At 41.5% G+C, this 21,268-nt stretch overlaps 1 protein-coding gene across 2 annotated transcripts in view; it reads right to left on the bottom strand.

Moving 5' to 3' along the window:
• Nucleotides 1–21,268, bottom strand: part of sgcd (sarcoglycan, delta (dystrophin-associated glycoprotein)) — a 395,576-nt gene that overhangs the window by 79,882 nt on the left and 294,426 nt on the right. For both annotated transcript variants that reach the window (XM_075486567.1, XM_075486565.1), the window contains 3 exons: nt 15,889–15,990; nt 6,748–6,835; nt 730–849 (listed from right to left, as the gene is read on the bottom strand). In XM_075486567.1, the coding sequence (XP_075342682.1) occupies nt 730–849; nt 6,748–6,835; nt 15,889–15,990 (310 nt within the window). The remainder of the gene's footprint in view (nt 1–729; nt 850–6,747; nt 6,836–15,888; nt 15,991–21,268) is intronic.

Raw genomic sequence — 21,268 nt, 5'->3', positions numbered from 1 at the left:
TGTTTGGACTTGAATGAATATTTTCCTCGTGAAGCTATTTTGTTGCAGTAGCACCCCTCTGCCCTCACCGGAAATCATTTGTCGCAGCTTTGTCGCTCGGAGGCTGTGTAGCTGCTTCGCTCAGAACAACTCTGTCACTTCTTATCTCCTGTCATGAGCACAAAACTCATTCGTCTAAAGGACTGCATGTCACCTTCTCCCCTTGAGTCCTGTTAGAAAATACGAGCTCCCCACTCTCATTCCCCTTGCCATGCATGAATTTCCCCTCTCTGGAAAGGAAACTTAAAAAAAAAAAAAAATCCATGTCCCTTGACTCTTGTCGTCTTACTCCTCTCATACAGGAGTACTACCACCACATATCTGAGCCCTCCTATCCCCACCCACTGCTTATGATGCTACTAGAAGCATTACATTATTCTGCTTTGAATCTAATGTGTGTCAGGTTGCCACATCACATCAGCTCAGTCCCAGAAGTGTTGCATGAATGGCAAAACAGTGGTTGCGAGTTGGAATCATGTCAGATATCCTTATAACCTAATGTTAAATATCCACCAAAGTGATTTTAACATGCTTACGTCGCAACAGCAAGAGCAAGAGCAAGAAATCTCAGCATACCTTTGGGAAAAAAAAAAAAAAAAGTTGTATAGAACGAAACAATTTCTTTAAGAACACCTCACACTGCAGCAGCTTCTGGACCGGAGCGTATGAATGTGTCAGCAGGTGACTCACCCATAACTCGCAGCCTCTCGGCACCCACCACCACTTCTTGCTCGTCAGCGGAAAAGAGGAGCTTCCCAGATGTGGATTTGACTTCAAACATCTTGCCTCGTGCTTTAAATCCGCTGGAACCTAAACCGAACACAGACAGAGAAGACACATCAGAGAGAAAGACTGGACCTGCAGCTCGCTTCAGACTGAATTACTTCTGAATATGAAAACTTGAAGGAGATCCAACAGCAATGTTCTCCTACTGGACTTGCAGGCTTAGTGGAAGAGTGAGTGGAACCTTTAACTGGTACAATCCTCAAATACATAGTTGTTTCAATTCATGAAACCACTAAATGTTAAACATAAACATTTGAGCGGCAGAAGTATGTGAATCTCTATGATCACCAATGAATTAGATTAACGGTACTTCAATCGATGGCATGACCTTCAGGTGGAAGTGGGTACCATGTTTTCTCCAAAGAACAGGCATTTGTCAAACTCTGATATTCATAACGCGTGTTTGTGGAAGTGTTTCATGACCTGAACAAATAGCGGTAGATGCTCATCGTGGACTCCACATTCAGACAGATCGTGTACAAATGTGGAAATTTATGACAATTTGTTACCTTCCACAGAGTCCTCAACCAACCAAAGAAATCCAGGGTAACTCTAATAGACTTAACCCTTCTCAAACATTTGTTCATGCTGATTATCATGAGAACTCTCTGAAAATGCGTGTGCTCATCAGGGCTGTGAGGAAAAGGACAGTCCTTTCAAATAGAAACGAAACTGGCCGCCTTTAGTTGGAAAATTACTTTGTGGCTGAAAAAGACCAAAAAATGTGATGTTTTTTTGGGGTCTGAATGAGAAACTTTACATTTGGAGGGAGTTTTGCTTCCTCTGGGCCAGGATGGCGTCGTATTATCTTGATGGAACAATGAATTCTGACATTAAAATGTCAGGACATCCAGCCACGAAGTCGACCTTAACAGAAAATGAGGGCAGTAAGACACCAACACCGGGACACAAGAGTACTGTACTGCGTTGTGGAGCGGTGAAACATCACTGTTTGGTCCATGATGGACATGATTTGAAACTTACAGGACCGCTCTTTAAGCCAAATTACCCAAGAAAACCTCATTGATATTAAAGATTTAATTTTTTTAGGGTGTGGACCGTGCCATGTTTTGGGGTCCATTAAATCTGCTGTGGATCCAAAAGGACTGCTGTTACAATCTTTGATAAAGGAGCAAGAAACAGGCTTTGTGGACCTAATTCTTAAGACCCCCCTCTAAGTGACATGGAGGGGGGCTGTGAGATAGGAGCAAGTGGTCAGGCAAAGAGAAGGAGCTGGGATTGGGCCTTTTGGTCTAAAGGGTTGGGATTTTTAGAGGTTCTTTTTAAGTATTTATGCATTTTTCAGATTACTGCTTTATATTTTTCCATCATCACCTTTTAGGATGAAAATTATTTCAAATTAATCTCCAGTTTACAGTATACTGGCAGATGGTTCAGAGAAGGACATGCTGGTCCAGCTGTGACAGGAAGCCTCGCCTTTTCTTTTTTATCAATCACAAAAGAAAAAACTATCATCTGAATCAAACAGAAACAGAAAACAACGATGCCAACAGGCACGTGATAAAAAGATGATTAAAAACTAGGGCTGGGTGAGTTAACTCGTTATTATCGCGTTAACTCGTTAATTATTGAATGCCGATAAATATTTTATTGCGCATTAACGCAGTGTTTTTATTTTTTAATTATTTTTTGGGGGCTTTTGTGCCTTTTAATGGATAGGAAAATTCAGATTTCAATTTTCAAATTTAATCGTTGCCCAGGCCTATTAAAAACTAGAATATGATTGAACGTGGCCTTTTCCACCACAACACAAGTGTTGATGAACAGTCAGACATTTCACTACAAGTCTGCAACAAACTGGAGAAAATACTCAAACCCCCTAAAACTTCATGACGAACAAGAAAATGCAGACGACTCCCTTCCATCTCAAACTGCTTTGTCTCACGCAGCGGCAGAAAACACTCGGCGCCGAGGGTGACTGATTGACACGCATGCAATTGATTCTGTCACTCTCCACCTGGGAGGAGAAGTTCAAACCTATACATGAACACTGCTTAGTCATCCAAGAGACAGATTCCGAGCACACTTCGCTTGTCTCATCTACAGACCCAGAAGGCAAATGTCAGTGCACTCTTATAATGTGAGAGACACTTCCCGAGCATGTTTACACAGAAAGAGTTCTGCTCACCAAAGACTGTCAGCTCTGTTAGAGTGTGACAGCTGCAGAACTGCAAAGAAGGAGCAGTGATCTTAAGGCCTCTGCTGGCACAAAAAAAAAGAAAAGGGAGCGGAGGATGAATTCATGAAGAGCATATGTCTAATTGTGGAGATAAAGGGATTGCCTCGTGCAGAGCATCAACGTTGTGCCAAGTACCACAGCTCTTCTGCTATTATTGGAGATTTTTTAGCTAATTAGACATGAAATAAGAAACGACTCTGTTACCACCCTGTTAGAACTGCACAGTAGTCTGTATCTGACTCAGTCTGGCGTGTCCGTTTCAATATTGTGTATTTACAGCCGCTAAAAAAAAAATAGCATTTTACATCTCCTCCGGTAGCGACCACACTGCCAGGTTAAAGGAACCAGTAAGCTGCAAAAATATGAAGAAAAGCCTCTGCACTGTATCCTACAGGCTGTGCGGGACAACAAAAGCCGGGTGGGTTTCTATCGTTGCTTTACAATGTGCATTTAAAAAATGGGACTGAGAAAAGGAGCAAGGCAATATTACAGGACGACTCAGAACTTTTTAAGTCTCATGAAAATGAAACTGCTGTGCAAAAAAAAGTTCACTTTAGGTTGTTTTTATCCTTCTCACAGAGGACTTGGAGCGAATTGGGGAGAATTGAAACTCTACGAATCACGCCTGACCTGGCAAAGGTAACACTGACGTGACCCATCAGCTCTTTTTGAAGGAGAGCTCTATTGATTTTCTTCTATTCAATGTTCACTGCCGGTTTTCATCCACTCAAGGTTTATTTCCATTCAGGACGGCTTCTTTTTCTTTTTAATTAGAACCACTAACAACGTAGTCTATACTGCTATCCTCTGGAAACATTACACAGCCATTTCAAACCAGTTCATGGAAACATGTCTGATTTACATTCTTTGACAGGGTTACTTCACATTTTCCACTTTCTGAGCTAATCAAGGTTGTTTATTCATTTTGACTGGGCCACAGACGCGCACCCACACAGCAGCACTAAGCGTGAGCTGGAATCTGTCTTGTAGTCACGTAAGCAAAAAACAGTCTCATCTCTTTTTGTCCTCCGGGTGTTACCACAGCCCTTTTACAGACAGCCGTTCCACTTCCTATTCGCCCCATTATAAAAAATTTGGCTGCAGTTCAGTTGAATTTGTCTGGGGGCGCTGGCGAGCGAGTGCAGAATGACCATTTTCCATAGGGCTGGCTAGCCTGGCTGACGCGTCCACAATCTCGATGAGATGGTGGTCTGGGAACTAGGTGTGCATTTTCTCGTATTTGAGGCGTGGTTTACGAATGCCTAGAGCCGTTTATTGGGCGCTACGAATGTCTATCAAATGACGTCAGGTTCTTCCCATGCTGCTTTGCGCGCGATTCATAGCCAATTGTATCACTTATACCAGATGACGACAGAAATTCGACGAGGAAGAAGAAAAAAATGGAAAATAAAAGTAAATTTGCGCCCTAAGCTACTTAAATTGACAACAAAGTAGGCCTATATGCTATATTCTACATGAATTTTTATGTTGTAGAGTTGTGAATTTATTTTAATAATGGAGAAATTGAGCAGCCTTGCTTTGTTGTCTACAGTAGTAGATGAACCCTCATCTTACTTTGAAGCTCCCAGCTCCCAGAAGTGACGTCAACGAAGCTTTAGCAGCAGAAAAGCTATCAGGCTTGTGTTGATGATAATAATAAACTCCTGGACTATGTACAAACTTCCAAATGCATCGTTTTGTGAGTACAGACCATATTTGTACAACTGTAGAAGTTTGGTGTCATGACATGTGATTTTAGTGTGGTAATTTTGGAGATACTGCCAGGGTCCGTTAGCGCTTGTACTAAGCTATTCGGGATAACTCGGTAACTCAGCTGATGTTCAGCCAATATCGGAAAAACTTCGGGTGGGCTACTTGGCTGGATGTCACGGTTCAAATGACCCTAGGGTGAATCTACTCCGAAACACTTTCTAAGGCTGCATTGAACGGTAACGTTGTGTCCGCTGTCATGTTGGATTAACGCTCTACAAGCTTCGGTGTAGCGCATAGACGTCGTCATCGTCTTGCTGCCCCCCCCCGTTCTGTGATTGGTTCCCAAACTCTAGCAAAAATAAGGGTGGTGGTTTCCAGGCTGACTTTGCAGTGAGAATGAAATCGAGCGCAAAGCAGCATGGGAATTCCCAGGCTAAGGGCTGGCGCTAATAACTCAAAAAATGTCCCCGCTAGCGACTGAAACCTGAAAATAATACTGTGATTTCTGACAGAGGGATGTGGATTTATATCGAAAGTACAATAACATGGGAGTTATAGCTTTCTGTTTTCTTACAGGTCTGGCATTTGCGAGTCAGTATCCGCTAGCATCTAGCTAACGGAATCTGAAGAACGCACGGCTGATTACGACCGGCTGCTTTACTTCCGGCTGCTTTACGGCACTCGTCCACTGTGCCAGAGTGCTAACCTGGTGCCGCTAACAACAACCAAAGCTAAACCAGAGGCTAGTCAGAGAGTATGTAAAAGGGCTGTGCTGAAATCTGTAACTATTTGAGCTAACACCTCTCTGCTAGCTCAGCGCTAGGACTGACCATGCCGTAAAGTGATGCCACATGCGTGACGTCACTCGGGATGCAATACTGACAATAAATGTGTATTTTAAACAAATCTAGTGAGTCTAAAAAATCAAACCAAGTGCCGTTTGAAAGGATAATTTATCCTGCCTTTAGGAAAATTAAAATGAAAAAATATAAAAAATTCTATCAAAAGCAATGGCTGCATCTAAGGTGGATTTCATAGTACCACCATGGAGTTCGGCGTGCTCTGCACTGCTTCGTTGGCGCCCCTAGAGTGCAGTACCACCCGGAAATAGCCGCCAGTTTTCCCTCTCCTCATAATAGAGACTCTCTGGTGTTACCCTTAGTTTCAGAGCCTCCTTGTGAGATGTTCCAGTCAGTAAACTGGTGTTTAGAAAAAAAACAAAAACGACTGAGCCCTCTCTTCTACAGGGTGCAAAATTAGCATGTGCACCTGGATGTTGAGTTCTCATCGACGTTGAGTAGCCACTCAGAAGCCAGATGTCAAGTCAAGCTAACAAGCACGCTGCAGTGTGCGTAACAAATCAGTCAGTGGCGGGCGGAAGCAGTTGAGCATGTTGTTATGTGGCCAGACAGATAGCAGAAGCTTCCACTGCAGCTCAAACACTCTTAAACATATTTCGCTCTCATTTATTTGGCTCAGAGCCTGTAAAGAACAGCTACTGCAGCTACTTATCGCGGGGAGACCATCAAGGAGGAAAGTTTAGACACTGCTGTTATCTGTTGGTTTCAGAATGCCTGAAAAGATGATCAGACACCAGGAATGTATACTGGCCTTTTCTGTCATATCAGGATTCATGGAAGGCTGCTTAACTCGGCACCTCTTTTAATGTCCTACTTGCGCTCAGTCCTTCAAATAGATTTTGTACTAAGTGCTTCCACCATGGCTTTATACAGTACTGAATCATGTCACTTTGGACGAGAGCGTCACATAAATGAGTAAATACAAATGCTCATGGATAAAGAGCACTAAAAAGGGAGTTGGAGATTGGATAATACCATTTTCACGTGGTATCTAAAGAAAACAAACATGAACTGTAAAATGTTCCACGTCATGCGTCTGTTACAGACAAAGACGTTGTGGAAATGGGTGTTTCTTAAAAGGTGTATCACATAAAAGAGATGTCAATGAACAACATGAAAGCAGTTTGTGTTTCTCCTGCTGAGTCTTACCTGTTACGAGCTGCGTGAGCAGCTGGTTGTTGCTGTTGACAATATTGACCGACACGTTTCTGGATGACTGCAGGAACAGTGGGCTGCCCTGCAGAGAGATCGACCAGGTTATTCATTTAGATTAACTGTCAACGCCCTTTAAAACACAAGTTTAAGCACTGAAAAACAAATCCCTTGATGCCGGAATACTGGATTCAAGCCTTTTTAATAGGACAGAACTGACCCTGCAAAGAATGACCGTGACCATTCCAGTCTAAGCTTAAGTTTAAACTTCACACAGTTTCTAGAAAAGAAACCAGTCGCTAAAAGCCTGGAGGCCTCATGTTATATCACAGCTTCAGTAAATGTGTACAGAAGGCTGCGTTATAACCAGAGCAGAGAGAGACATTTATAACCATGCTCCTTCATCCTGTATATTATGATGTGGGTATCAGAAGGACACAGAATGGCAGTTGTTCACATGTGTATGTGTGCCTGTGCAGAAGGAAGTTCTCCTTCACTCAGAATGTAAGGTGTTAGGTCTCTAAAACAGCAACTTGACCCTCCTTGTGGCCTCTGCCATAAGAAGACGATACTCCAGAGTTGGGGTTAAAAATCGTTGCACAGAGAATGTTAAGAGAATGAGGCACGTACAGTCTCTGCATTTACATTCACATGTGCACTTCTTATTACAAGATTCCTCACGTGGGATTGGTTCTGACAAATTGAAATCAGAGGCTCAAGCCCAGAGGTGGGCTTCTCTGCCGGCCTCGAGTTTGTCAGAATCAGTTTTTCATCTTTGGTTTCATGGATTTCTGTGTCTTTGCCAGTGATGCCCAGCTCAGTGGTGGGGGGTTAGATATGCTTTACATTTAGTTTTTTGCCCAGTCTGTTTTGAGCATTTTGTATTCACAGAAAAACCACAAAGACAAAGGAAATTCTTGGTCAAGATTCTTACTGTCACTTGTGTGTCGTTTGGAGAGTTTGTTGCTGTGTGCGGCTGCTATGCTGTCTGCTGTGCTATAGTAATAGTAGAACTTCATATTGGTGTGTTGATGTGTGTGTGTACATATATAAAATCACTACCGCTTTGTTTGGATCATTGCGAGCGTTGTAAATGATGCTGAAATTTAGTGACCCAGCTAAAGTGTTTAGGCCCAGTCGGCTGGCAGAAATCTGTTGGGAAGCCTGTTGATAACTGACTGTGTTAGTTGTATTTAATAGGTTTTGATAGCTTGGTGGTGAGTAACTCTGATGGCTGCTGTGAATTTGTTATGTTGGCGTGCACTTTTCGTTATGCACAAACAATAATGTAGCAGAGGTTAAATGCTTTATGCTTTCCGTTTCATTTCCATGTCTCTCCAGTTAGCGTACCAACCCTTGCACGTGTCGCGCCTAAAGCTAAATCACTCAATTCCACATGATAAAAGCTTACTTTGCATACATAGCATATATGCCTTGGGTCATAGTTAGCTTTGTCAAGGCCAATTTAACTACTGGAGGGTAGTACGGAGGGCCTGGGTGTAAAATACATGACGAAACTATGACATTATGCACAGGTCGTCAAGTGCACCTCTTCCATGTTTTCTGGTGAGACGGAGCTGGGTACAGCACACATTTTCACATCATGTCAAAAGTGTCAGCCAAAGCTCCCAAACTATCTGTACTGATAGCTATCGTTTTGATTAATTGCCTGCATCTAGAAATATCTGGGGTAGAAAGTAGAAAGCAACATGTCAGCCAGCAGAAAAGAGAACAAAGTAGCAAATGTTCTGTTTTCTGGAGGATTACCTGCTGCATTCACATCCTCTGCTGTTTGAATTGCAATCTTAACCTCCTGATTTATTGCTCCGTCCACCTACCCGCAAATACAGTTACAAAAGTCAAACACACTCACACCCCAGTTGCCCAAGTGCTGAGACTTCAGCCTCCTGCTCTCTTTGATAACTTTCATTTCCCAGGATGCCTCTCACCAATCTGTAATGCTGACCACGTTGTACTTTCTGTACCCGACTAATCTTCATGCCTCAGTCAACTTCCTAATTAGAGATAAGGGCCTGACCATTGTGCTGCGCTCACAGCCAAGGAGGGGATATGCCTTGTGTGTATATTAGCGATAACATTATGGCTTTTTGCAAACTTACTGAAGTTCCAACAGCAAATACACTGAATGAATGATATATAAGTTAGAAGTTCTTAGAATAACAATGTGACGTGACCTGAATGTTAAACAAGAGGTCAGGGAACAATATGAACACAACACCGTGTTGAAGTGCTGATAATTCTGAGTGGGGTCATCTGAGGGTGTCAGGACGACAAATATAACCCAGGCACGTGTGAAGCGGTCACACTATTTAAAATAACACCGAGGTGCCATGATTGTAGAGTCATTTGTGTATATTTCCCAGTTGCATTCTCCTGGAAATAGTTGAAAGGCAGCTTATCAGATGGTGAAACAGACTAATTTCAATGTTTATTTATGAATATCTGATCCTTTTGAATTCGATGCTGAAACAAAAGTTGGGACAGAAGTACCTTTAGCACTGTGCAGCATCAGGTTTTCTTTTCACAACACGGGTGAAAACTGAGATCAGCTGATCTTAAGCATGAGAAGTCCGCAAACAAAGTAATCAAAAACTGTCCAACTGAGATCCAAACAAACTTCAGCTCAGCATAAGAGGCAAAGATCGAATGGTCTGTTTTGTTTAAGATCCTTTTTTTTTTTTTTCAGGGAAACAGGGAGCGCAAAGAAAAAGAAACGGGACAGAAATAGGAAGAAACAATCAGAGAAAACAATGAAAAACCAGACAACCTTTAAGATCCTTCCTAACTGAATGAAAAGACCTGGAAGCACCTTAGCATCTCAGCAGAGACATCATTGTAAACACACGTGGCAAAAACACGTTTTAGCCGAATACTTTCATTTTTATTCATAGAAAAATTGGGCTTAAAATATATTTACTTCTGCCAGTGTAGTGTCTACATTCCAACACATCTGTTGGCACTTACAATTCACCACTGACCAGTGCATTTAGTGTCTTTTCATGTAATGCCCACTGGCTGAACTCGCATAGATCCAAGTGTGGTTCATGCACTGTGAGAAATGAGTCTCAAGTTTGATCCCCTCTGCATTCTGAAAGACATCCACACAGAAAATACAAAACCTTTTTCGGACTGAGGATTTCTCCAGATTTCTTTCACAACTGTTGACTCGAGTCTGCGAGCCTCATTGCGCTGACAGCTCATTCGTTAGCTCTCATTACCTGCAGCGCTGAGCTCAGGCAGCACTGTAGCCTATGAGCTCAGGGCTAATTCAGGGTTGAATACATCGGCAAACACAACTTCTTTTGAACAAAAACGGCATAGCGGTAATATTTCTGGCTTTTTTAAACAGTCCATCAAGTCGTTTATCAACTCATATTTTGCAAACCCAAACAATTAGTCGACCCCGGCCCAGAAGCATAAAAAAGCTGCATTTACAGCAGACGGATTAAATCTGCGGCTTACTGGTTTTGTTTCCTGTAGTGTACACAGATATTTGTACTTTTAGACAACTTTATCAAATCATGACTATGGTATAATGAGCATACGGTTTGAGTTAATGTAAATTCATATGTGTGATGAAACAGGAGCAAAACATCTGGCTCTGCTGATAAAAAAACATTCCAGAGTATCAAAAGATGTGAAGATAATCGTCCGGGATAAACAGGACTTTACGTGGCTCTGAAATGCAGCAGGCCTCCGCTTTACAGCTTCTCCAACTAGCTCATTGCTCCATCTTCCTCTCGAAATGCCTGAGAGAACGGACCGCGGGAGTCCTTTAGGTGTCTTTGTCGACAGAGCATGTGCTTAGTTTGTTTTTGCACGATGCCTCTGATCCACCCTGGCCTGCCTCCCTCCTCTCTCCTTTGCTAACGCATCAGGCTACATTACTCTCAGCGGGAAGGGAGACAGATGAGAGTCTGGGAGAGAAATGTGCAGATCAGACCTAGTTATAGAGACATTTCTCAGAGGGAGAGCGGCTCTGAAGGCTGCAAACATCTCACTGGTTGAATTAAACCTCAGTAAGATGAGGCAAAGGAGCGATTTCTAAAAGCAACACATCGGCTTATTTAGAAATCAAAATAAATCTACAGCTTACAACCCGAAGAACATTTGTTTGAAGGGCTCATGGGCATTATGGATGGCTGTTAAGAAGCAGGTAATGAGCAGCGGTGGAATGGTAATGAATGATATTTGCTCCAATATGGAAATGCTCATATAAGTCATTTTTTCCTCCTAATGCCTCCAGAGGCAGTTTTTTTTAAAGGATGCCCCTATTTAAAATTTCATTCAGCTCAATTCTGATTTATTTATACAACGCTGTTTCAAACCCCAATTAGTCTAATTGATAAAAGTTGCCTTGCTTGTTAAGTTGGCAAAACAGAACCCTGAAATCCAAACAAGGAGATTGAGTAGGATACCTATACTGGCCCATACATCTGGGAAGAATGAGTGCTGATGACATTCATGATACGACAACAGATGCAACTAAATCTACCAATCAGTCCCTATAAATTTCATGTCATTAAACTAATCGATGATGTTACTAAGATCGATTTACTTGGAGCTTTTGTTGACAGATTCCGGTATCAAAATCTCCGTTTGATCGAAAAACTAAAACCCTGCAGAAAAGATTAAAAGCTGAAAAACAAATGAAAAGCTATAAGGAGACAGGTCGAGGAAACTGAACCGACAGGAAGTGTTGGAGAATACTTAAAGACCAGGATCTACTACTTGGAGAGCAACTCACTCTTTTGATTTATTTATGTTTTCCTATCCAGGCCATCTTCCTTTAACCATCACCTTCTGCTGAGTATTACAATTCGTCTCATCTCGTCTGCTTTACTTACACATTTCCATTCCTCTGTCCTCCCTCAGCTCCACTATTTTGAATATTTTCTCCCCTTTTACTTTCACTCTTTCTCTTTATTCCCCGGCTGATTTTATATTCATCTCCCACTCTCAAGTGTAACAGTAAAAGACATCAACTCCACTTCCAATACTGTTCTGGCAGCAATAAACATGTATATTTTATGAGGGTGACTTTATAACAGTCTCTAGCCATCTTTAATGCACCTGCCAGCTATCGGTGTGTATCTGTCACATGTTGATAGATATCGCCACATGTTGGGCCGCCCCGAAAAGCCTACCAAAACACAACGCCAAATTATGCTGCTGGGATATTGACTATGTTATCTATATCTGCTTCCTGGGGAACCCAAGACTTAATTTTGGAATGCATATTTCGCTGTGAATATGTTGAGCATTTTTGAGTCCGTGTTTAACTTGGCTGCATTCTGAACGTTCCCGCCTGTCAAATCAGGCTCGCCAGCTTCCAATCTCTCATGTTCTAATTCAGTCCTCCACCATCTGTCTCCGTGTTTTCTGTCTCTATTGCTCCTTCTTCTTCTACTCTCTTATTCATCATCTCCATCTCCATTGTTGTTTTGTGGTACTCCGCTCCCTCCCTCTTTTTTTTTGCTCACCCATCTCTATCGCTCATTCCCTCTCAGCTTGCGTAAGGTCCCAGACATCTTGCATTATAAAGCCATACGTCCACTACCTGCACACAGAGATTATTACTGCCGGAGCAGGAGAGACAGAAGGAGAGAGGGATTTTCACTTTATCTGGCCCATTTCTGCATTTCTCTGACATCTCCAGGCTTGGATGCTCCTCCTGTACTTGTTGTCAGGGCAGCTGGAAGCACCTCAAGAATATTAATGTATGAACCAAGCGAACTAGGAATCACGGGAGAAATGTTGCAATTAAATACATGAACACCAAAGACTTCCTGTTTGCTCTGAAACATCACATGCTGATGAGGCCACATGGTTGTCACGAGGCCACATTGCCACAACATGAGGTGACAAGCTGCAGTCTGGTGTTGACATGGCAACATTCTGGCTTCTCTTAGCCAGAATCAATAAAAATGTTGACCAAAATTAAAAAAAACTGAAATTACCAGCATGACTCAATGAAATCTATCAGAACATGACCAGACATCATCATACAAGCTGACACAAGGCACCAAACATCAGCACACCTTCCTTTGTTTTGTTCCGACATCAAATTACACCTGTAAGAAAAAGAAAGTACACTATAAGTACCTCCTATAGACTGTATGTTTCAGTCTGGTCTCAGGTTAACTCATCAAACATCCATGAAACAGAAATCATCATTTATTGTCCGACCTTATTGTACACATATTCTAAGCTACTTATTCCGTGGGGAGATTTCTTTTGTTTATGGCTTTTCCAGATGAGTCGTCTAACAATGAGATTTCTAGCACGTGGTAAATGTGAGGAGGTATTCTTAAAGGTGAGTGATGTTTTTCTAACCCTTAACAAGTAGCTTTTAATGCCTAAACTTAACCATACGCTTTAGCCTTCACCTAATCAAACACTCAGCACGGTTAAATGCCATTAAATTGGAGAATCGTCTTTGAGAAAACGTTTCTGCTGCTTCCAACTCTCTCTGTGTGAGATCATGGTAGATGTAAGCACAGCTGAATTCACCGCACAGACGCTGTCTTTAAGGTCTGTACCCATGGGGTGCATGCACTCAGCGTAACGCATTCAAGAACATCTTTCGATGCTGCGAGAAAGAGCTGCGCTCACTTCATGTTTGTCAGTTAAAAATGGCCTCATTCCAAAAATACAGGAAAAATACAAAGAATACTCATAAATGTGCTCATCTTAACATGTTCATCTACAGCAGTAGCCTGAGGGGGGTATGACTAAAATAATTAGAATTGGAAAGACACCCCCACACCGTCTCTCACTGCTGCTCAAATTTTCACATGATGGGACATTCGGCATTAATTGTCCCGTCATGACCTCACGTTTGACAACAGGGTTTGATGACAACGTCATGGCGAGCAAAAAGATAGTTGGAGTCAAAGCAGAGCATTTTTACAGGCTAGCAGATACCTTTTTGATTGCGAAGGCAGACTTTTGTGCAACAGGAGGAAAATATCTGAGCATGAAAAGAAGCAGGTCTGCTCTCAAATCGAAAAAAAAAAATAGAATAAAAATGCTCTCGATTAAAGATGGTAATATAGAAACCACTTGACCTGACCTGAAGATATCCTGTTAGAAAAAGATACAGAGAACACGCAGGCGCTTCTGTCTGCAGATCGTGTATGACTGCGGCTCTGGAAATAAGCAGCAGGAAGAATCTTATCTTTGTCAGAGTAAAAATTATGGCCGATTAAATCCCTGGCTTTAAATGCATTGAATGTTCCAACTGATGAAAATTTGTCTTCAGTTCCACGGTATAACTTTCTGAACCAGCTGACTTGCGCTATTTGTGGAGAAGCTTCCAAATGACAGACTCACGAGCAACTGCTCCACGCAGCGCAATACAAAATGAGACGGGGATTCTGACAGGAAAAGCAAACGTTACTGTACTTAACTCACACATATATTCATGTTATTTTTACTCCAGAAACTCAAATGTCACATCGTGAAGAGTTATGATTTCTGTCTCAACAGCAGCTTTCGAGGACAAAGTTTATGAACATTTTCTGTCTGAGTTGGATGGAGTGTTGCAGTTATCCCCATGGCGACCTCAAAAGCACTCACAACTGATTGACATTTAATAATCAACAGCTTTTCTCATCATATCTGTTCTGTTCATCAATACTTTTCTTTCTAACACACAAAGTAAAACAAAATCAGCTGACGAACATATGGAAAGTTGAAGTGTAGCAGAGTGGACGGTGTGGTGGAAATCCTCAGGGGTCACTATTAATGGGTTGGGGTCTTGTTTTTGTAGCTTGGCAATTAGTCATTTTATCTATCAGTGATCTCACACCTCTGCATCCACCACGTCTCCCCTCCAACTCATCTTGATTTGGACTCTTATTCCAGGCATTACTTGGGCTTTGGAGAACTCCCCTTTTGCCATGGTTACGCATCATAACAGATGTAAAGAGTTGCCAAAGTTACCAACAGAAGTCCTTCCAGCGGCACAGCATCCGGACCAGCACAGAAACATGTTTCAGTTCTGTGTTTTCAAAGAAGAAACATCAGCAGAAAATCTCAAAAAGATGCAAAAAAGAGGCGCAGGATGTCCGGAGCTGCTGCAGCAGGCTGCTGGCTCGAGGGCGGCGCCATTCTGGAATGGAATGGACATGCATGGAAACTGGAACTCTAACTATCTGACTGTCAATCATGATGATGCATGTCAGCCTGAAGTTCTATGCTAGCCCCTGAAACCCCAGTTTCATGGGATAAAAAATGTGTGTGGGGGGGCGTTCAGTCTTATAATCAGGAGCCCAGATGGACTGTCCCATCTAAAAGATGCTAAACTGAACTGACGATGACTGAATACTTTATCACACGTGATTGGCCGATAGCTTCTCGTGTGCTCAATTCAAAGAGTAGTGAATGAAGGGATTCCATTGCACACTGCACATAACAGGTGGATGTTGTTGAAAAGTCTGTATTTTGCTTTTCTTCTGTCGGTTCTTTTTCCAATCCTGGGAAATATTTTGGCAGGGGTAACTCTTCAGTCGACTTCCAAATCTCTTCTACTTTTCTTTTATCAACAGCAAAAATATTGGTAGGTAAATTAAGTACATTTATGTCGGATCAGTACCGATACTTTGCTTTGAAAGAACAAAGTAGTCACGCAGTTCTCAAAGTGATGAGGAAACTGTTTCATAATCACATCACAGGGAATTTTAATCTTATCGTGAGGTGTCTAGAGATTTCCAACCTAACTGACAACAGTGTCTTTATTACACATGGTCAATTGTTCATTCAAAATAATCCCAGAAGCCAAGTGAGAAAATTCAATTGCTTGCGATCCATTCCTAAACTTGAATTGAATGATTCTGGTGGGGAGAAAATAAAGAAAAAAAAAAGATTTCCCACCTCACAAACGATGGGTTATATAAAGTCCGCCAGTATCGCATGTTGGATGCTAAATATCATTATTGCACCATGGGTTTTCATAGGCTGGATTGGGTGAATAATATCATACAAACTTTACAAAGCTGTCATTGTAACAGTTGACAAGGCCGGCACTGTTGCGTATTCTACATCTGCAAAGGGCTTGAAATTTGCATTGCTGGGTATGCAGCATGTAAAGTTGTTTTTATGTATGTCACTTACTGGTTTGGACTGGATTTCTTTGGCGTAGAGGGGTTGGAGGAACTCAGAGTCCCCCTCCAGTTTCAGGCCCTTCTCTGTTATCCTGAGGTTGCCCATGCCGTCCTGTGAAGAACAGACGCAGTCACGATTAGTTCACATTCTCTCATCAGTTCCACATTCAACTTTCTGTTCATTTCCATGAATTCAAAATTCTGTAAATGCAGCTTTTTCAGCTTATCAATCATAAAATGTGATCTAGGTCACATTACAACATTTGATTGTATACGTTGAGTAAATTTTCATCAGGGACGAGGAAAAGATCTGTTTCCAAGGCCAGAAATGATTTTTTATTTTTTTTGTATGATAGCTTCGTATTTATCTGAGTATAATCCTGGTGTTCTTGCTGCTTTATATCCAAACTGTTGTGTAAGAACAGATAAAACAGTGAGAGAGGGCGTAAAACATTCAGGAACAGGGTCGGTTAAAGCCAAACAAGAGTTCTGAGATTAAAATCGGATGATAAAACTCAGGTACAAATGTGCTTGTTTCCTCAGCTATATTCTGAGTCTGTTGCTGGTTCAATAATGACTTGGTGTAGTACTTTCAGGCAGGCCGAGACTCTTCAGTGTTTTCTCTGCATATTTCCTGCCAACATGGTGCAGAATCTTGAACAGAAATTGCTGCGTGCGTATTATAAAAAAAGAATAAAAGGACAATAACTAAAAACCTCTGAACCAACAGCTGTACCACCGACAATTGATCTTGGACTTTAACAGAACTCAAATAAATCAGGCTGTTCTGTTGTAGGAGACGGTGGTTTTGATAAAATCAGGTCATGTTAAAATATTTGTATCGACTCGTGAGCTCACTGAGACATGGACCCGAGACACCAGACACGTGTTTGGCAGTGTTCCCTTCCAGAAAGCTTCTGTAAAGCAGTTCATTGGGTGCCCCAGATATACAGAAAGGTTATGTTGAAATGAACTATCGATTCAGGTGAAATTCAGATTGTGTGATCTGGTTCATTTCTCAGTCAGCTCAAAGAAAAAATTGTGTTATAATTGATGAAATTAAGCACCAAAATGTATTACACATGAGTTAGAAAAAAAGTGATCCAATAATTGAATTTACCCTAGTTTTGCACATGTGATGTCATTGGTTCAACTTCACAGGAGATAAGTCATGCAGTCAGAAAGTCTTCTTCACTGGAAACAGGAAGTTCTTCAATTAAATCTGCTGGTGGCCAGATAATAAATACCAAAACAATTAATGTTCGTGGAGCTCAACTGAAGCGAAAAGTTGAAACTCTCACGGTTTCCTTTTACCCAAATCTTTTCTTTTCTTACTGTACCTCTGGTACGTGAAGCTTAGCTCCATATTTTCTTGTCATTTTCCTTCTCCCCCTTCTTGTGAATAAAAGTGAGAGCAGTGCAGATATTGCAGCAGTGCTGCAGATGCTCTTGTTGTCTCAGTTTACCAGAACATGCATGGCGTTCGAGTAAGAAAGAGGGGAAAAAGGCACGAGCCATCTGCTCATGCAATCCCTCCTGCAGAGACTTTGTGTTTTCTCTCCATCTTCTAATCCCAAGGTTCTGATGAACAAATGGAGATCAGGACCCCTTGAATTCCCAAAGTAACTGAGGACGGTTTGCAAGCCTCCTCCATGTAATTTCCCCCACCCACTGTGTAAAACATATTAAAATTCTAACACGGTTGTGGCTGCAAGGGGGTTGAGTCCTGACGTGTTGTGCATGTGAATAATTCCCAGGTGGGAATACGGGCTTGCCAGAGACAGCTATTTAAACGGAGTTTCCAAAAGTCTGATTATAAAAACCGACTGAAAGTAATGAGATCAGCAACAGCACTGGAACCACCTGCCAAATACTGCGTGGAACTGACTGAATGGGCCTGTTCTGTCTGTCCGTGCTGCTGTTTTTGAGCAGTTTTGTGCTGTAATGGGGTCCATTGTCTTATTACATGAGACTCACAACCGCTTTGACATCTTTTGGTTAGGGTATCCACCCCACCGCAGCACAGAAAAAGGGCATTTACTTAAACACAGACAACAGAAACGATTGTGTCTTAGTTTTACAAGATCTCAGGGCTTTATTTGTTAAAGATGACTGTAACATGTTGCTCCACAGTCTGGAAAAATGGGTAGGACCTTCTGCCACTGTGCTAAACTGGTATTAATCCCATTTAAAAAGAAACTGCCTCTAATTAATGGCACATCTAAGAGGATAAAATGACGTGTGGAGTACTGCAGGGCTCTCGAGGGGCCTCTTCTGTTCAGCATCTACCAGCATCTAGCTTAGATTAGGACAAGCGGCAAGATGACACCATAGTTATGAGGACAACACATAAATCTATTCTACTGTTTTACCAGGGGACTTTAACCCCTTACAAGTAGTCATTAAGTGCCTTAACAGACAGACAGACCTACACGGTTTTCATTTCATAATGAAATAACTGACGACAGTCCCATGCAGTATAATACTATACTGGACATACTAGAGTTTTCTTACTCCTCGGTCTAACCTACAGACAGCAACAACAGCTGCCATTGGGATGGTTCAGATAACCAGAAATGCCACAATGGATTGACAAGAAAAAGAAAGTCTTCTTCCGAAAATCTTTCGGTGTGCTTATGATTGAGTTCCTTTAAACAATTTTAAAGCATAATGCTATAAATTCTCTTAATTCTTTTATATTTTTCTTTTTCCCCTCTTCTTTGATTGCTTTTAACTGTGTTTTAATTTTTAGTCTATTTTCTATTCTCTTTAAATTGCTTGTTTTTATGCTGTTCTTTTAAATGCCTTGTCTTTATGTAAAGCACATCGAGTTGCCTGTGGTATGAAATGCGTTATATGAATAAAGATGCCTTGCCTTGCCTTCAGGAACAAAAGTTATCTCTTAATATTGCTCAGGAGACATTTAATAACTCATTTAATAAGCGATGGGCTGTAAACTTTATTTAGCCATAAGAGTCATGATAAGTAACAATGATTCCTTTTTATAGTGTGTAGTTATATTTCTGACTAAAACTGTGCTTTTTGTCTTTTTCCAAAAAAAAGAACTCCCACCGACGTGCTGCTACCAAGAGCAGGTTAAACCGGGGCTTCGCAAGTACCGGCGTGTTTAAAAGTATTTTTTTTCAAATTCCAAACAGCATCTGGTCTCTTTAGCCTTTCCCTTGGGCTTGGCAGATCTGTTAAAAGTAAAGTTACAGCAGAAAATCTCTTTAGACAGCCCCTGTGATGTTAGTTTGTCATGCGGCAACATGTCCAGTTGCAATGTCATTCAAATCCATCTGTGGGCATAACAAATACATCTGCCCCAACCACCCTTGTAAATGGGAAGCTGTGTGTTTGAAATGATGAAAACAACAGACTCTTTGGATTAAGCTAATCTGGTTTGAATGGTTTGAGCTGAGTGTTAAACAAAGGTGTTTCATGTTTCCTCCAATGACGTGCTAGTATTTTTCAAGAGTTCCTGACCCTCTCCAAACAGTTCCCAGATGGTTCTGCATTAACATTTTGCAGTATCAGAACACCTGTGTTGACTAACCACAAGTAAATTATGAAGTTTAATACAGCTGGTTTGACGACGTACCAGGAATGAGGAAAGACACTCTCCACTTTCCCCTAAAGAGGATCTATCTGACCTCTTTCCATCACCTTCCCAAAACAGGTTCTCTATAGCCCGTCCAAACTCCTATCTAAAAAGGTTGACAGTCAAACTCGCCTCGTTTAACTCCCATGAAACCCAAAACATGCTGACAGGTTTAAAAGGGAAGGTTTTATGTTTAAAAATGGTCAAAATTACGCCCTTTTCTTAGCCAGAATCAATAAAATCAGAAAAAAAGTCTGATTTGAACATTCTTAAAGGTTCTCAAACAACTTGTTTTGTGACATGTGCCTCTATCATCAAAATTAACGAAACATGACGTTAAAACTTGACACCGCATTCAAAAGCTTGCCAAGAAGAATCAAAGTACACTGTCAAATGCTGTAAAAAACTAATTTTTTAAGCCTGAAGTGAGTGAACGTATAACAGTCCTAATAAACATCCAGAAACTGCTCAGGGCTTGGCCGGTAAAGCTACAAAAAACTGGATCCAGCACGTGACCCATGACTTACAGTTGACGTGTTGAAAAGCTCTTTTTTACCATTTGCTTTGAGTATGCGTGTTTCTTATCTGAAATGGTACAAGCAGGGATGGGCATATCACAGAAACAGTGAGTTTTACTGTGTCAGCACCACAGGGACGATGACAGAACAGGCTGCCTGTTTAAGTACCACACGGAGAGACGCTAAATGTCAGTGGATGTGTCCAAAATGAATTCCACGCACTACATTTACTCTCTACTATCTATCCGAGTGTCCGATGACTAAGTGTGAAATTCATGTACTTTGTAGTGCTCTCAAAAAATGCTGTGGGTGCTTCTCAAAGTAAAGCATGCTTCTTTAGTTGGATTAGGATTTTCCTTTTGGAAAGAGTTCTTCTTTGCATTCGGAAACAACACACAATGGAACAGTTGTAACAAGTGGGCACAGGTGATGGCAACAGTCCCACCATCAAATGAACCTCAGCCTCAACACACCCTAACATCATAGCTGCTACCTAACAGCCATTTTTACTGACAATGTATGGTTTTCTGTCTTTTGATGGGACACATTATGATGCTAACAACTTAACAGTAGAAAAAAAACACGATAACAAAAAAAAACAAAAAATGGAAACATTTAAATGCATATTGCTTCAACCTCAATCCATCTTCCTTCTGTATCGTCACCGACGAGCATAAAGGATTGTGGGCGTCTTTGAAAACACAGAGGATCCTTCAAAGGATCCTTGACAGCTGAAAGAGAGATTTTATGATGTGGCATCCAAGAAATGAAGGATCCTTCCATGACTTTTAGAAGCACCTACAGAACTATCCCCAGAAAAAAAACTGCTGACACTTTTGAATGAAGGCAAACAATCATTTCATACGGGAGGTTTCCTCCTGGTCTTGTCCCCTTTTCCTTCTCTGCAGTGACCAGTGCACTGCAGGCAGAACAGTGAGGTGAGACCCCATGAATATTTGAGGACAAATCTGACCAGCATAGAGGCATCTTCACACTCAGGTTTCTCTCCTTGCCTCTGTCTGTCACCTGTGTCGTTTTCTTTCCATCCTTCCATCCAGATCAGGCCTATTGTTAGTTTTGGCGTTCCTCCTGCCTCGTCTGTTTTGTACCACTCCCTGTTTGACTGCTCCAATTTTCATCCGGACTTTTCATCCCTTTCATTCATCCTCTATCAGTCTGTCACTTCAATTCAAATAGACGGAGCTTCAAATCATGTGGCATGAAATCTAAAATGACTCGCTGTCAAAGCAGAATGACAAATCATGGATTAT

Source organism: Odontesthes bonariensis, chromosome 16 (assembly GCF_027942865.1).
Source record: "Odontesthes bonariensis isolate fOdoBon6 chromosome 16, fOdoBon6.hap1, whole genome shotgun sequence".
Classification (NCBI taxonomy): Eukaryota; Metazoa; Chordata; class Actinopteri; order Atheriniformes; family Atherinopsidae; genus Odontesthes; species Odontesthes bonariensis.
The sequence above is the reverse complement of the archived record's forward strand: the minus strand, read 5'-3'. Positions and strand labels throughout refer to the sequence as shown.